At 51.2% G+C, this 15,751-nt stretch overlaps 3 protein-coding genes across 3 annotated transcripts; 1 reads left to right on the forward strand and 2 right to left on the reverse strand.

Annotated features, from left to right (window-relative positions):
* Positions 1-864: 864 nt before the first annotated feature.
* MRS44_017643 (uncharacterized protein) lies at positions 865-4,947 on the reverse strand (the record flags this gene model as incomplete). Its single annotated transcript, XM_065615552.1, has 6 exons — positions 865-1,206; positions 1,451-1,725; positions 1,775-2,921; positions 2,966-3,036; positions 3,173-3,458; positions 4,615-4,947. 6 exons carry the CDS (start codon positions 4,945-4,947, stop codon positions 865-867), a joined length of 2,454 nt encoding a protein of 817 aa, XP_065471624.1.
* Positions 4,948-6,607: 1,660 nt separating this feature from the next.
* MRS44_017644 (uncharacterized protein) lies at positions 6,608-8,008 on the reverse strand (the record flags this gene model as incomplete). The annotated part of the gene is made up of 6 exons (XM_065615553.1): positions 6,608-6,795; positions 6,857-7,343; positions 7,406-7,489; positions 7,652-7,781; positions 7,854-7,901; positions 7,953-8,008. The coding sequence occupies 6 exons, from the start codon at positions 8,006-8,008 to the stop codon at positions 6,608-6,610; spliced, it is 993 nt and encodes a 330-aa protein (XP_065471625.1).
* Positions 8,009-11,661: 3,653 nt separating this feature from the next.
* On the forward strand, positions 11,662-13,564 carry MRS44_017645 (uncharacterized protein; the record flags this gene model as incomplete). The annotated part of the gene is made up of 5 exons (XM_065615554.1): positions 11,662-12,147; positions 12,199-12,323; positions 12,376-12,501; positions 12,554-12,637; positions 12,694-13,564. 5 exons carry the CDS (start codon positions 11,662-11,664, stop codon positions 13,562-13,564), a joined length of 1,692 nt encoding a protein of 563 aa, XP_065471626.1.
* Between the last annotated feature and the right edge of the window lie 2,187 nt (positions 13,565-15,751).

Here is a 15,751-nt window from a genome sequence, read left to right on the forward strand (position 1 = left end):
GCCTAGCCCAGTGGTCAGATGGTCACGGTTGGTTCGAGATATTCATTGATTTTGAGATCCTAGACGAGATCGATAACCCTGTGAATCTAAATTTTCATAATCACCGAGAACTCTTTACCCGCGGCGAAGATGAGCTCACAGAATATGAGGCAACCATGAGCATGCCTTTTAAGCAACGAGTTGAGAGTCTGCGGTATTGTTGTTGAATTGCGCAGTGATGCTGGGTGTGATTGATAAAATCAAGGTTGTTATTGTTATTGTCATGGTGAGAGCTCCCTAGGGGTTTATATCCCATGCGATTCCATCTAGGACTTTCAACTTTCAATCTAGGACTTTGTGATGTGACCCTGAAGTGAGGGGGAAGCTCCCAATTATTCCAACATAATGTCAGGGAGGAGAACTCCGAGGAGAATAAGGTGAGTATATGGAGGAAGATTTGGACCTTCGGGTCTGCTCGATAGATTTTCTTTTTGTGTTTGTGTCGGGATTGTGCCGGTATAGACTGAGTAATGTCATGTTGTGTTGTTTTGGGCCCTCACCCCCCAGACCCGATAACGACTCAAGAGATGCATCATTTGAATCCTCTCGTTGAGAGCTATCGGGCTCTGCAAGTGGTGGTCCAAGTTCAGGGTCAGAATGTTAACTTTCGAGGGAGTTCCAGTCATTGCTGAAATCGTCTGATACCAGCTGCTGAACCTCTCGAATTGGCACCCCAATCAATTGATCTCGTGAACCCTGACTGGCTGCTTCCGTCACAGCCGGCTCGCCTTCGCCGTCGCCTGCGTTTGAGGCTGGCGGTGTGAGAAACACGTCCCCCGTGGCTTCCCCTTCTTGGCTGGAAGCCTCATCGCGAGTGACTTCCTCTCAGGGCTCTTCGGGGCGTGTTTCAGGAGGCCTGGCTTGTACATCTAGCTCATCACCCACTAGCCCGAGAGTAACCTCGTAGTCGTGCCGGTCCCTGACCAGTTCAACGTTGATACGGGTCATCTCCTTCAGGGCATCATAGGTGTATTGCTGGACAGCCTGTGCATCTTCCTCCCTATCCGGGTCATAGTTGACGGCCTCATTGAAGCCCACATTCGCAGATACGATGACTTCGGCCCCCCTGAGTGAGGGGATCCAGATCAGGAACTGCGTAGAAGCCCTGTACCCGACCAAATACCCGATGTGCGCCTTGGGGGCTGCCTTGTCGACCGGGGCGTTGCTCTTGATGTGTGTATGTATGTATGTATGTAGGTATATTTTTCGTCCGGGGGCCGATGGGCCCAAAAAGTCCCCTATTGGGGCATAGGGCGTGCCGAGCTAGGGGGATCTATCTATGACTTTTCTGCGAAAACCGACAACAGACCACACTATCCAGCATATCATCGGCACAAACGGTGCATCGTATCGAGCCTGTTACCCATCAGCGGGATGACCAGGCGCGGCTTGGAAACAGTAGCCGCAAGACAAGCCTGTGACCAGGACGGCCATGTTGGGGCCATGGGCGTGCGTGGTCGCGGTCAGATGGAGGTTCCAGCGTATCAGTCGTTATCGGGTAGGCGATACATCCGTATGCCTTGAGGTGCCGTAAATCCGGCTTCGGATTCTCAGGGATATGAGCGAATTGTGCGACGTTCTTTCTCATCCAAGCCCACCAACGCTCGTACGGTGTTTTCCAACCATCGCCGTCGTTCCTTTGGGTCGGCGTTCTGTTGAGAAGATACACCGAAGCTTTCACGATCTCTGTCTCAAGGTCACCAGGGAGATTTGCCTGTTGCTTCATAGCCCTCACTTTGTCCTTGACCACCCCCCAGATCGTTCCGGATGTCCATTCTGAGTGGGCGTTGAAGGGGCCGACGGTGCGAGCTGGATGCCATCTCGTCGTCTGACGTAATGATCATGATCCTGATGGCAAAGGAAGTCCAAAGAAAGCTCTTCAAATGCCGCAGGGCATCCCTGATGTCGCATTTGGCGCCGAGGGAGTAGAAGAACCTCATTCCGGCGTTCACACAGGTGAAAATCACATAGTATTTATCGCCGTTATAACCGGGAACTTGGTAGTAGTGTAGGTCGAAGCTGATGACCGCACCGGGTGCTCTTGGTCTCATTTCCGGGGCTTTTCGTGATACCGTGCGCCAGATCTTGCTGACGGCGCAGATGTCACACTCGAAAGTCACTGGTCCTCGCATAGCGACACCAAAAGCTTCTTTCGTGAGCTTTTCCATGGCATCAGGTCCAGGATGGCCCAATCGGCGATGCCAAAGCTCAGCATCACCCCTCTGTGGGCGGCTCGAGGGTCGGTTGACTGCCATGACCGTTGGGGGCGTGATCGAGGAAATCGCGTACTGATCCTCAACCTCCCACAACTGAGCGATGACTTCGCCGTTCGACCGGCGATAGACGGTATCATCGCGTGTATCCCACAGAAAACCGGCCCTCTTCATGATCTTCGTTGATACGATGTTCGTATGCATTCTGGGGACATACAGGACATCCTGGAGTCGAATTGTGATGCCTTTTCCCCCATTCCAGCCCCTGGTCTGAACAAAAGCAGTGCCCTTCCCTTCGACCTTGAGTTCCTGAGTCCCTGCTAGGATGAACTCGTCCGTAGGCTTCAATTCGCCGTTCCTGAACCAGGCTGCCGAATTGAAGACGTGTACGTTGGGTCCAGAATCCCAAATGGCTATGTGATAAAGGCTCCCTCGAGAGCCTGTGAAGTTAACTAGGGCAACCGCCCCAGCCGCATTCACCTGACCTGGAGGTCCCTGACTGGGGATATCAATTTCGGTCGATTCGGGGCTCTTATTGGCGAGTTCTTGCTTCGGACCAGCAGAGACATCATTCCCAGGGTTCCAAGTCCTGGCTATGGCAGCTTGAGAGGGATTATCGCGCAACCACTTCTCCAATCGACTTCTTGACTGGGGAGGAGGAACAAAGCCCTGTTAAGAGTGTTCAGGATGAAAAACAGCTTTGTAGGTCCAACAGTTTTCCCACCAGGCTTGAGTATATACAGGGTGGATACGCAAGCACCCTGGGCATTTTGCCTTTCGAAGTCTGGGGCCATCTTAAGAGGGGTTGGAAGGTGAATGAATTGACGTTGCGTTGGCTGATCCGCTTGCTCGAGATGCCTTCGATTCTTGCTCATTCTCGCGGAACCGGTCGATAAGGACCTTCAACTCAACTGACTTACCTTGCCCCTCCGGCTTGGCCCTTTCAGCCATATTGTACTGGGTCCAGAAAGTCCAAAAAGCAGGAGCATGATGCTGAATGGCTCGCAGAAATGCCTTCACAGCAACAGCCTCGTTGATGGTCTCAACTTTCAGTCGTTGGGCTCGATCATAGGCCCGTTCAAACTGAGTGGCCCAAGAATCCCAATCTCGAATCGTGCGTCGTTGAGAGATATCCAGGAACTTGTAATGAGCGTTCTCACGGTCTGGTGCGGCAACGGCATGTCCCGCTTCTTCAGGGCAATGATCCTAGCCCTGAGGCCATCGACGTTAGAGATATACTCCCTGTACGTCTCAGAGATCGATGTGTCAACAGCTTCTGATAGTTTGATGATGGAATCATGCTTTGACGATAGTCATCGGCTTTCCTTGCGCGAGCGACTTCCTAATCGCTCCAAATCTGGCGATGAGTCTTCCAAAGCTCGATCGCCGCGGCCTGGGCCGGCGCCTGTAAGTCTTCCCATCCTGCAGCGGGGATTAGGGCAGCAGAGGGTGCCGGCGGAGGCGTCAAAGTGTCGGTTTTATCAGGATCAACATAATCCCAAATGTTCCGTACCAAGGGGTCCAGTCTGAGCGAGTGTTCAGACGCGTGATAAGGGCAGTCACCTTCGATTCCTTCGGTGGAGACATCGTGACGGCTTCAATTGGCGAAATTGACCGTTTGGGTGAGCAGGGCTCTTCTGACCACAGGCAGGCTGTTGGCAGTGTGCTTGGTGACAGCTCACAGTTCAACACCACAGCTCTCTCATCGACTTCCTAATTGGGAAGCGTAACGGCATCACGGGCCGTTGTCATGGGCTGATGTAAAATGAACAGATAATTGGGTCACACAAGCCGGCAGACCGGGTTCATAACTCTCAGAAGTTAAGGGTGCAACAGAGAGAGTGGGCAGAAGAGATAGTCATATTGAGCTGCTTGATTCTATCCAGGGGACCGACAAAGGTCAGTCACTTATACCTATGTTCAAACCGCCGATATCATAGGCAGCAGCCTGCTGCCTGATGCTAGTTGTGGTCGTTCACTCTCATCGTGAACAAGTTCATGATGATCGTGGTCCTTGCCTTATTCCAACAGGACCAGTGCTGGATCTCCAGGAGTACAGGGGTTCAATCCACGTCCATTCACGCCAAAGTAGACCCCGGTTTAATAGGAATCACTGTATATCGTGCTTGCGTGCAGTGAATTATTTAAGGCATCCCCAAGGACAAGCGCATGATCTCCGCTATGCCGCCCTGGCTCCTATTGAAGCTTCTTGGGTCCGGACCTCTAGAGAGTCTCAGCCCCTTTCCGGCAGCAGATTCTGTCCGGTGTTTATGGATGGAGTCCGGAATTGGTTTGCCCATCTACAGCCTCTGATAAGCAAATGTCTTTATTCCGTGTCGAACAAGCGCCTAAGAGTACTAACCTTGCAAAAATCGCAGCTACATGGCGTGCTTCCGTTTCCATGGTGGTCACATCCGAATCGCTGGTCTCCCTCCGTTCCGCAACAGGTCCACCGGAAACCCTGTGGCCAGTACTCGTACATCTTCTCCTCGTTGGAGTTGAATTCCTTCTCAAATTTTTCTTTCAGTTCGTCGGATTCGGAAGCTAGGCAGTTGCCCCATCCCATGCGATCCCCACCAACCGTGGATGTCCAGGTGATCAATTCAAGCTTTCCTTCGTGCGAGCAGCCATCCGTGCATCTGCGGTGACGGTCGTACCATTGGCTCGACGTGGGCATCCCGATGGTCGATGGCATTGTTAGGGTGTGGAATTGCCGTTTCTCTTTCAAGGGACTGATCAGAATGAAAAGGAAAGATGGGAAAAGAGAAGAGAAAAGGAGAAAGCTGAGGGAAGGACAACGGTTTTTATGTGGGGCAACGTGGAGCAACATGAGGATGGCGCCAAACCCGATCCGGGGCAGTCTATCCGTGCCTGGAGGAACGAAAGTGCCCGAAGAAACGAAAGTTCCGAAAGGTTCTTCCTTCCGTGCCCACCTTGGTAAGCTCGGGCCATTAAACGGTCCGTGCGAGCTGAACCACAGAGCCTCTTCCAGCCCTACCACCTCAATCACATCCTCAACAGCATCTTGTCAACCTAGCACTGATACACGAATGCAGACATTGAAAATAAAAGATCAGTGTCGATTGTATTGTCCCCCCCCATCTAAGGAGCGACGAAGGTTGGTCTCTTATACTTGTGTTCAATCTGTTGATCTCATAGGCAGCAGGCTGCTGCCTGATGCTAGTTGAGGTCGTTCACGTTCATCGTGATCCTTGCCTAATTTTGGCCTCATTCCAACATCCCGATCTTGACAAGTTTCCTCCAACAGTAAGTGAAGGTCTCCGGAGCTTGACACATCTGCCTCTGCAGTTGCTTGGTTTGGCTCGGAAATAGTGTCACCAGCAATTAGAGCCTCGGCCAATGTCATGAACTTCTTGTTAGGATTGGGTATGGCCTTTCTCTTCTTGCCTCTACTCAACCGGCCGACTTCCTCCTCCAGACTGGTGATTCTTGCGCTCAGCGAGGCTATCTTTGACTCCTGGGCTTCAAGCCCTTTTGATATCACAGAGCAGTGCTGGATAGCCACGCGTGTTGTTTCATACTGTTTCATATGAAACTGAAACAGTCCCTGGACCCGGTTTCATATGAAACTGTAACTCCCCCAGTTTCATATGTTTCAGTCGGTTTCATATGTTTCATATACGCCCGATGAGTCCCAAATATCCTAGTACCGAACCAAGAAAATTTCGCAAACCAAATGCCTTCAACGCAGTTAGAAACTTGCTACTAGTAAATATGTGTCGCATATCACCACTAGGTTCGTGCGACTGGATGTGAAACGCGGCCCGTACTTTGGAGTCGTGTCTCCGGTTTCACATCCGGCTTGTCGCATCAAGGACCCCAATCCTAACGACATGAGCTTAAATAGCTGTGCCGGAACACATGGCTGTTCAATTTCATTTGTTCTTTAGATAATTCTCATCAATTGACTGGTGCCACTAATGATCCCTGCGGAACCAATTGTCTGACAAGGACGGATATTATTTCGCCCACATGGGACCCCTAGAGGGCCTCTGCGCCAAGCTATGATCGCCCCGACTAGCGTTAACGTATGTCCGCATCTCAATCAACGGGCGGGTTCTGTGGATTGATGGATTATATAATCGAAGCGTTCGTGGATTGAGATGCAGATTGATCGAGGTCAATATATTGATCAATTACGTTGGAGTCGTGGATTGGGTTTCCATCACTGATGTTGAGACATACTCAGAACCAGCTGGCGAACTCCCTCAATTTCGGCAAACGATGCCCTTGATCTCTAAATGTCATGTGACATGGCGACGATCAAGCATCTCCGAGTATCTATGAATCTCGTCAGTCAACCAGGGTGTCGGCGAGTTTGGTGGCTATTAGGGTCACATCATAATCTTCCATGTATCCATAGGCAGGCCAGCCTCGTCAAAGCTCCAGTCGAACTTCGCGTGCGCAACAGGCTCGTCGGTGGGATCGTGGTAGGAGACGAGGTATTGGTGGGCTAGAGCTTCGGTGGCTGTTATTCGCTTTTTGGGGTCGAAAACGAGCATCTTATCAAGGAGTTCCAGGGCTGGGATGTTCAGTCAGACCGTCAGACGCTGGAGAGAGGATGGATAACTCCTGAATCTCACCCGAAAATTCGGCGTTCTTGAATTTGTTCTTGAGGGGGTGTCGCTCGCGCTTCGGTAAGGACTCGACAAACCGCAGCGTCTGCCTCAACTTGAATACTATACCGCTCCACTGGTTCTTGGGAATACCTACAGACTCGGCTGCGATGGTGCTGATGAAATCTTTAGGAGGAGTTCCCAGAAGCTCTGTGATAATTGAGTACTGGTGCAAGTGGTCCTTGCCGGGGAAGAGGGGCTTCCCCTCAAGCATTTCGGCAAAGATGCATCCCGCGCTCCAAATGTCGATCTCTGCGTTATACCTTCGCCATGTAAGCATGACCTCTGGGGCCCGATAATATCGCGTCGAGACGTAGCCGGTCATCAGGGGATCCTCTGTCCGCGCAGACCCAAAATCGCAGATTTTCAAATCACAGTTCTCGTTGATGAGGATATTGCTGGGTTTGAGGTCTCGATGGACAACACCAGCGGAGTGCACATACTTCAGGCCCCGCTGCCGCCATTATCAGCGAGGTTGCACGATTGGTTGGATAAGCCTCTGCCAGGCATGCATACCATGATCTGGTAGAGGAAGTACTGGATGTACGGTTTCTCGAGCGGTTTTGATGTTAATAACCGATGCAGATCCGTAGCGAGAAGCTCTGTAACAAAGTAGCTATTGAACAATTAGTAGGCTGGCCAAGCAATGCCGCCGCTGGACATACATATCCTCGACTGGGGAGATGAAAACGTCGCTGAGAGAGATCACCCAGGGGGGAGTCAGCAGCAAGCGCCAGCGGGTGGTGGGAGACTGGAGCGTACATTTTCGTGCTTGAGGCGCTTCAGCAACTTCAGTTCTCGGTATGTCTGCTTAGCCAAGAAGGGCGTGGTGAAAGGCTTCGTGACCTTCTTGATGGCGACGTTTTGATTCGTAAGCTGGTCTCGCGCGGAGCTAAGTGAGGGTTTAAACCATTATCACACTCCCCAGAAGTCGCTGTTCGCAATCAACAAATCAGTCACGTACCAGACGAGCCCAAATGCTCCCAATCCCACAGGTTGTGGTTCCGAATATCTAGGGTCCAATTAACCACCGCAACAGCGTGCCATTTCTCAGGCTCGCTACCTCGACGTTATCTCAAATGTCGTGCCCAGGATCTGGGTGTGGACGAACTCGGCCATGGCGATAATAAAATTGTCGTTGTATCCATGGAGAGGGAGGAAAGGAGGGAAAAGAAAAAAAGCCCGAGGATGAGGGAAAGATTAAGGGCGGGCGGTTGCAATATTGGTCGTCCACAGAGGCGGCTGGTTGGGTTGGATTTTGTGAAAACAGATTGAAAGCGAAGGCAGAGTATTTGTATACACAGGCATATGTCATAGCATTCGCCCATCATCCGTGTGCATTTGTGAACGGTTACATTTGCTATTTGCTTTTACTTATCGTGATAGTACTGCCAAATTTATGGCAGGGTTTCGTATCTGCGGCGTTTGAGCAACATACGCAATTCAAGCCGCCATGCCTATTTCACAAGGCGTGAAAGGCCATTTGGCAGCCTGCAGCAGCACGTGCGGGACTCTGAGAGCCACCACATCTATCTCGACTGCTCAATCGATGACGACCCTCTTAATCAGTGGCGAGTTAGAGGGGCACCGGGAAATGGTCTATCACTTCTGCACCCACTGCAATCATGGTTTTCAATACGGCAGAACAGCTCAGTCAAACGTCACCGGTCGTCATTATGGAGCGCTCAGACAGTGAGCGCTGATTGCTGTCACTGGTTTGCTGACCAACTACCGCCGCTGTCGCCGGGGTTGCTTCCTACTGGCTATAAGTCAACCATTGTACCTAACGGTTACGAGAGAAGGGTACATCGGTGGTTACCTCTTCCCGCCCAGCACCAGAGGTTCGCTACCCCCAGTTCCGCCATCCCCATCAGCATCAATTCTCACTCAGATTCCAAGATGTTTCCGACGTTCAGGCAAAACAAGCTGGTTTAACCTACTTGTGCTCGTGATGTTCTTAAGAGCTAATGCTATTGCCCCGTCCGCTGGCGTTGGAAACGTCACCAGCTTCATAGGCGGTCTGGACTGATATCTGTTATCAATTTTGTCCCGTTGTTTCTAGACGGGCAGATGAACATCATCGCGTGTCAATGTGGGCTTGGTCTCGGAGCCTATGCACGAATACATCGATGGCTCGATACTGTCGTAATCGTGGAAGGCGTTTTCCATGTGATAGTGTCCGTATCAAGACAAATGCCGGATCCCAAGTGAAGGACGGACGTAGCACCATTGGCGATAAAAAGGGGGGTACAATTTCAACGTTCTTTTGTGCACGACTGCCGATGTCCCTTTCCAATGACGGACTTATCAAGTAAGCTCTTGACGTAATTGCGTAGAACATGTGGTTTCGGTCCCTGAATTGGCATTGTGATAATCTCCATTGCCGCAGCCGAACGGTATCGTTATCTTTATGCCGGTTTCCGTTTGCAACCTCTTAGTCGACGTACTTGCTTTTTTCTTGCGACCCCGAGGAAAGATGCCAAGGCGCCATCGCGGAGGTCCCTCCGGTTGTTTGAGGGATGTCAAAAGCAATGTGAAACCAACAGGTGGCAGCAGGACTGAGACCTACAGGATACTAATTTGATTTTGCTTCCCTATTTATCTGCCGCTAGGTCAGTGGTCAGGGGTGAGGGACCTACCCTCATAGGTGGCTAGGGTTTTACAGGTGGTTGGCCAAGTCAATCCCTTGCAGGGATGGCGCGTATGATGTATCAACATGTGGTAGGCGCCGGTCCGGTTAGGGCGTGACGAACGGCGGCGCGGGACTGCCACACAAAGACGTCTGAGACCACCCCTCGGCATCCCCCTGGTGTCTATGAGACGGACTTTTTCGTAGTACAGGCTAGGGGCAGCGGCGGAGAAGTTCTCGATATGTGTATAAGCTGAGCGAGCTGAATCGTCTGACGAAAGGATAGACGCAATGGGGTTAATTCGGTGATAAAGGCGTCTATTTCTCTTTGTCCAGGTCTCCCGCACTTTCGAAATCGAACTCCAGATGAGGACCAAACCAGAGAGTCTCGGCGAAGTAGGAAATGCAGGCAAGTTTAATCACCACGTTCGCATATGACACGTCGCTTTTCGCAGAGACACAGAGCCTACTTACTTTTGCGCGTTGACCCTGAATTTCGTGAACTGACGCAGAGCAAAGGGAAGATACATGTTGCCCTTGCCCCTGGGGCGGCCTTGTTGCCCTCGTCGCTCAGCCTCTCAATGCAACATGTTTTTTGGACTTGCAAAGGCCCAACGTCTGTCATATCTGGTCCTTTCAAAGCCCTGCAAAGCTTCGCCCTTCACCCTCTATGCATTATCCAATGTGGACAATAAAACCCATTCACAACATTGGCGGGCCGGTTCCTACCCGCGGCACTGCTCTGGAAGTGAGGACGGCCCTTGGTCAGGACGAGGCTGCGGATCTTTCCAACCAACATATAGCCACGTTGACAAAGCGGAGCCATCAGAACCCCTCCTGCTCAACGTTGCCCAAAGTAGCGGGACGCATTGTCGGGGTGGGCCAGTGTTAAGACCGGGCTTCGTGGTGAAGACGTGGTGGGTCCGTGCCCGAAGCCCCAACTGAAAATTGGCCCCCTTCCTTCTGGGCTAGAATGAGATTTAGCGTCTGAGCTACCGTCTTCGACCAGCATCTGGAAGTAGCGTCGAGGCCTTTCCAATAGCACCATGCATGGAGAATGACGGTGAAATTTATATTTCTTTAAACGGGCGCCCAGTTCTAAGATACTTTACATGACAGCTGACAGGTGCTATTTACTCCCCTGCCAGCCAAAGTTACCATTTTGAGCAATCCGGATATGCTATAGCTCTCATTTTCCGCTACCAAACAGTATTGAGGAGTCTTAATATAGTGATGAAAGGTGACGGGGACCTGCTTGCAACCCTTCTCTTCGCTCGCCTTGAAAAATGCTGTTAGTGACCGCACGTTTGTGTCCAAGTGTGCCGTGTGGAGCTCGCGAGCTGCCCCTCAATCCGCGAGGCCGGGGGTTCTATCAGCAGCGTTCCTCAGGTTTATTCTGTCGTCATTTGTGAGGCCGGGATCCTTGTTCGTCTGAAACATTTTGGGACGGGCCAACCCATCCATCCATAATCAGAACCCGCGTTAAGTCTTCTAGGAAACCATGGGTGGCGATCCTTAGCTATCTGCTCTCAGCATTACATCATCAGGTGCCATGGCCGGTCAAGGGTTAGCCATTCACTGCAGATGTCAATCCGAGCCCCTCCGCCACCGGAAGGGCAACATCACGGGCGGGACAGGGGCTAGGGGTAAGACCCCGTCTGAGCGTCTGGGGAAGCTGGGGCCCGCTGCCGGCAAACATACTAACGCGCTTAAACTTCTGCAACCAATGGATGATAAATCGGGGGACCGGATCTCTCCGGGACAGCCCTACTTCGAAAAAATTCGGGGTCAATGTCATCGGGAGAGCCTCGAGCGACGAGGCCCCCAGTGATCGGGCTCCTGACAGGAATAGTGCATTTGCAGATGCCGGGATCAGGGGTTGTCCCCCACGAGGCTCTCCTCATGGATGGTGGCTAGATCCTTTGCTCATCCGCGGCGTGATGGTGGTGTTGAGGCTTCTCAGAAAGCCTCTAGGACTTCATCACCAACAATACATATTCATATCGTAACCCCTGGTTCCGCTTCCAGGATTCCCTGTTGCAGAGGCCTCATTCCCCCACAGCTTCTATCTATCTACCTATCCCCTTTCCTGAGAAACCTTGTCTCTTCGGTTCCTAATTTCCCATTTCCTTCACTCCCAAATATGGCGGAGACGGGCTCGACGGAGTCTAAGGCCCAGCCTCAGGTCAACCTTGATGGCCTTGGAATCTTCTGGATAGCGTTTGCCCTCTCCTGGACCTTTATCGTTGCGGGCGGCATGATATTTCTATGGCGTCGTCGTGACATGCCTATCCTGAGGATACGAGGTCTACCGCTATCATTCCTTGCTATCACCTTGCTCCATCTCTACTGGGGCACTGTCCAGGCCGGTTATTTTTATTTTCCTCTCACTTCACCCCAGGTTGAGTACTGGATAATGAGCATCTACCTCCCCTGTGGTATCGCTCTGTTCCACGTCTCTAATTCCCGATTTCTCGTTATTGTTGAAGCCCAGAAGGAACTCCTCACTTCAGATGCTGCCTCGATTCGGAGCAAGAGTGGGAACACGAGTTCCCTCATTTCCCACTTCCGACCTCTCGACTATACTAGAAAGATTCTACTCCTTGTGGGCGCAGGCATGGGTTTTCAGGTGACACAACTTGCAGCATGGTGTTCTCATTACAATCACTAATTCAGCAAGGTTTTGCTTACGCTCTTTATGTACCTCATTTCGCGAAAGTTTCATCCCTCTTTCGGCATTCTTGGCACTGAGATTTCTGGAACCGAAGACGTTCAGAAGTTGCAGATAAGGAGAGGCTGGGAATGGTTATGCCGACGATTTCCTCTTGCTAGCCTGAGCTCTAACGCATTTTTCTAGGTGGCCGTCTATCTTTTGGCAATTCTTCTGGACATGGATTGTCGCTCCCTATACTCTCTGGCGCGCACGTGGAATTAATGATACACAAGGGTGGAGAACCCAAACTATTGCTTGCTGCCTATCGAGGTTAGTATCACTTGATATTACTTGACCCGATTAGACGCTAACTACTCAGTAGTCTTCATGCTACCCCTATGTGGCTTATTGCTCTATATCTCCCTGCTATGTCGTCGATTAATCACATCTGGGTTCCGCCTCAATGGTATGATATCCCGATATTCGCTTTTTTGCCGGAATATCGAGCTCATTCGATTTAAGGATTGCCATCTCTATCATGATGCTCGAGATCTTCACTATTTTCCTACCTTGCTGGGAGGTTATTAGATACCAGACTTTACGCCAAGAACATCTTAGCTCGATCGTTCAATGGCAACTGAAAGTGGCCAGACCATCACTGAGCGCATGGTCCAAGGACGACCCTATCAAGGGTAACACCAGCGAGATTCTCCTCACCATGGAAGCTCTCGAGTGTGTCCTCTGGCGAAACCCCAGGCCACTTCAGCAGTTCTCTGCCCTCCGTGATCTCTCTGGAGAGAATATCGCCTTCTTAGGAGCCGTCGCTGACTGGAAATCTTCGCTCCCTCCGGCAATTCGTAGCCCAGAGGAGATTAAACTTAACGTGGTTCAAGAACTTCTCTGCGAACGATTCAACAGCGCTCTTCAAATCTACGTCGACTTTATTAGCTCCCGCAGTGCCGAGTTTCAAATCTACCTTTCCTCACAGGACCTCAAGAGGCTCGAGTTTATTTTCGAGCCATATGCCTGCATTCTCTCTGGCGACAAGCGCAATGTTGATCCCGCTCCGCCCTTTGGGCCCTTCGCCATGACTACCAAGGCCAAGACGTCTTCCGCATCGCCTCACGGTTTTCAGACTGGTATCATGACCAGGTCAATCAATGAGACGGACGGAATGGAAGACAAGACCGTCTGTTGGGATGACATCCCCGACGGCTTTGATGCCACCATTTTTGATAACGCTGAAGCAAGCATCAAGTATTTTGTCTGGACCAACACTTGGCCAAAGTTTGTTAAGCAACGACCATGCTTGATCAACTCGAACGATAACATTGAGTCAGGAAATGCCGTTACTCTACCCGTTAACCATGGTTATGAGCTTAGGGGGTCTTAGTGATTTAGGTCTCCTAGGACGGAAGGTGTTTGCACGTTAGGCCGCATGGGCTGTGCCAAATTAGCTTAAAAATCCCTTGACTGCGGAGTACTCCATTTCAACTCTGCAGTTAGAGCCACGGACAACCTTGGCTGCCCAATAGGCGGGCTCCTCAGACTCTCGCACGGCCTCCAACACTAAGAGTTTAGGCCTCCCCCCGACCCCCGACCCCATGCACTTATCCCCTCTCTGGACTGGTGAGAAAGAAGTGTGACCCTGTTTCAGAGCGAGCGCACGGATAGCAGGCCTGACCGGCCTCTTGCAAGCGTGAATGATGCACATGCAGTTCCAGCCCCATTATCCATCAAAGCGCCATCCCTCCCGGCAAATAGTGAGTCAGGCTGTGTGACCTCTAACCAGGATGTCAGATCGAGCACCCAAGTTTCGAAGCCTGGCCACCTTTTCCGGGCAATTTCTTCCGAGCATGGCGTTTCAATAGTACTGACATGGGCTGCTATCCATTCATTTTCACGTCCTTAACTTCCACCTCACCCTCTCCGCCGCTCCTCGAGACCTGGTCGATCTGAGCAATTAAAACAGTTCCCTTGCAGGTTGCTCCACGACCTGTTTCCTACTGCGATTATATATTGCAGGTCAGTTCGTTCGCAACGGCTTGTGTGAGAATCAGTGCAGTAGCTTCTGTTACCTTCAGTCCTCCTGAGCTTCCATTACGCGGTTCTTCACTTACTGAGAATCATCACTGGCACAGAAATACGGCCCAACGGTTATTCGAGGTGCTTCTAGACGGTCAGTGCTTCTTCTTAGCTCTTTCTCCTGCTGCTTTGGCCATCAGCTGACCTTGCGTAGAAATATACCTCGTGGTCACTCTTGATATCACGGACGATAGCGCCTTGGGTGAGCCGAGTGACATGGAAAACGACTCAACTTTCGGGATGTCCTACACCTCCGAATCTCCTCTATGGGAGCAATGGTTGTCGGTAAACCAGCGAGTTCCGTTATGTTCATCAGAAGACAAGAGCAGCACGGCAAATAGTGTTTATACGCAAACTGGTCCTCTATTCGATGGCTTCTTATTTCACTCCAACACCGGCTTGACAGGCCGTTGGCATGATATCAGCCATGTGGCCGATTATACGAATCCGTGGAACGGCCTCAATCATGTTATAGAGCATACGCCCACAGTCTCGGTTTCTGAGCACAGGGTTTCCGAGGAAGCGTCTCCCGTCTAAGGCCATTGGCACTCATCCTCGACATTAAGGAATTCAAATCCAAAGCAAGATTGCTACCCTGACAATCTTGCGTCTCGCAAATCCACTAGCCGAACTCCGTTAGGTGACAGAGACATCAATGCACAAGCAAAGAAGACGACAAGACATTCAACTGTACATCGTACGAGACATGTCAGCGGCAACGGCGTTCATCCAGCCCAACGGGGCAACAGTCGCGTTAAAAGAATCCAGGAACAGAATCGAATCGCATCCAATAAGCTCCGTGCCAAGCAGAGGGAAGAACAGCTTAGACTTGAGTCCAGGGAGCAGGACCTGGAGCGTATTCACCGCGATCTATCCACCTGCGTGGCCGACCTGTCATTCGAGATATATGAGCTTAAGATGCAACTTCTACAGCACTCGGAATGCAATTGCACCCTCATTCAGAACTACCTCGTCCATGAGTCCAGCCGATATGTGCAGGCATTCGACGAGAAGTCGCAGTGAGCCTTATGTCGGCGGTAGTAGTGCCGGGTGTGACCGCAGCAAGGATGAAAATGGGCTAAACCGGGGCTAGAATTGCAAGGTGATATGATGCCATTACAGAGAACCTCCGGGGCGGACGCGTTATCTCAGACCTGGTGCAGTGATATTGTTTGGGGATTAGGGGAACGGGGATTCCACGGGCCTGTTAGCCACAGAATGTTTTTCTAATTTTTTTTCCCCCATTGACTCCGATGCCCTACCCGAATGATAGAAACTACCTACAGTGTTGGTGGGTACCTTTCAAAGCAAGGTATATTTAAAGTACAGCAACCACAGCCCTGAAAATCGGGACTACCCTGGATTAGATCAAACCTGCAAGACTGAAGGATCCGTCTTCCCCGGTCCAGCCCCTAAATTTGCCATGCAGTCATTCGCACATCCACAGTAAAAGTGCTCTTGGGCTCCTAATGGCACAGCACAGTCACAGCCATCC

Source organism: Fusarium solani (assembly GCF_023522795.1).
Source record: "Fusarium solani strain SB1 chromosome Unknown bctg00000014, whole genome shotgun sequence".
Taxonomy (NCBI): Eukaryota; Fungi; Ascomycota; class Sordariomycetes; order Hypocreales; family Nectriaceae; genus Fusarium; species Fusarium solani.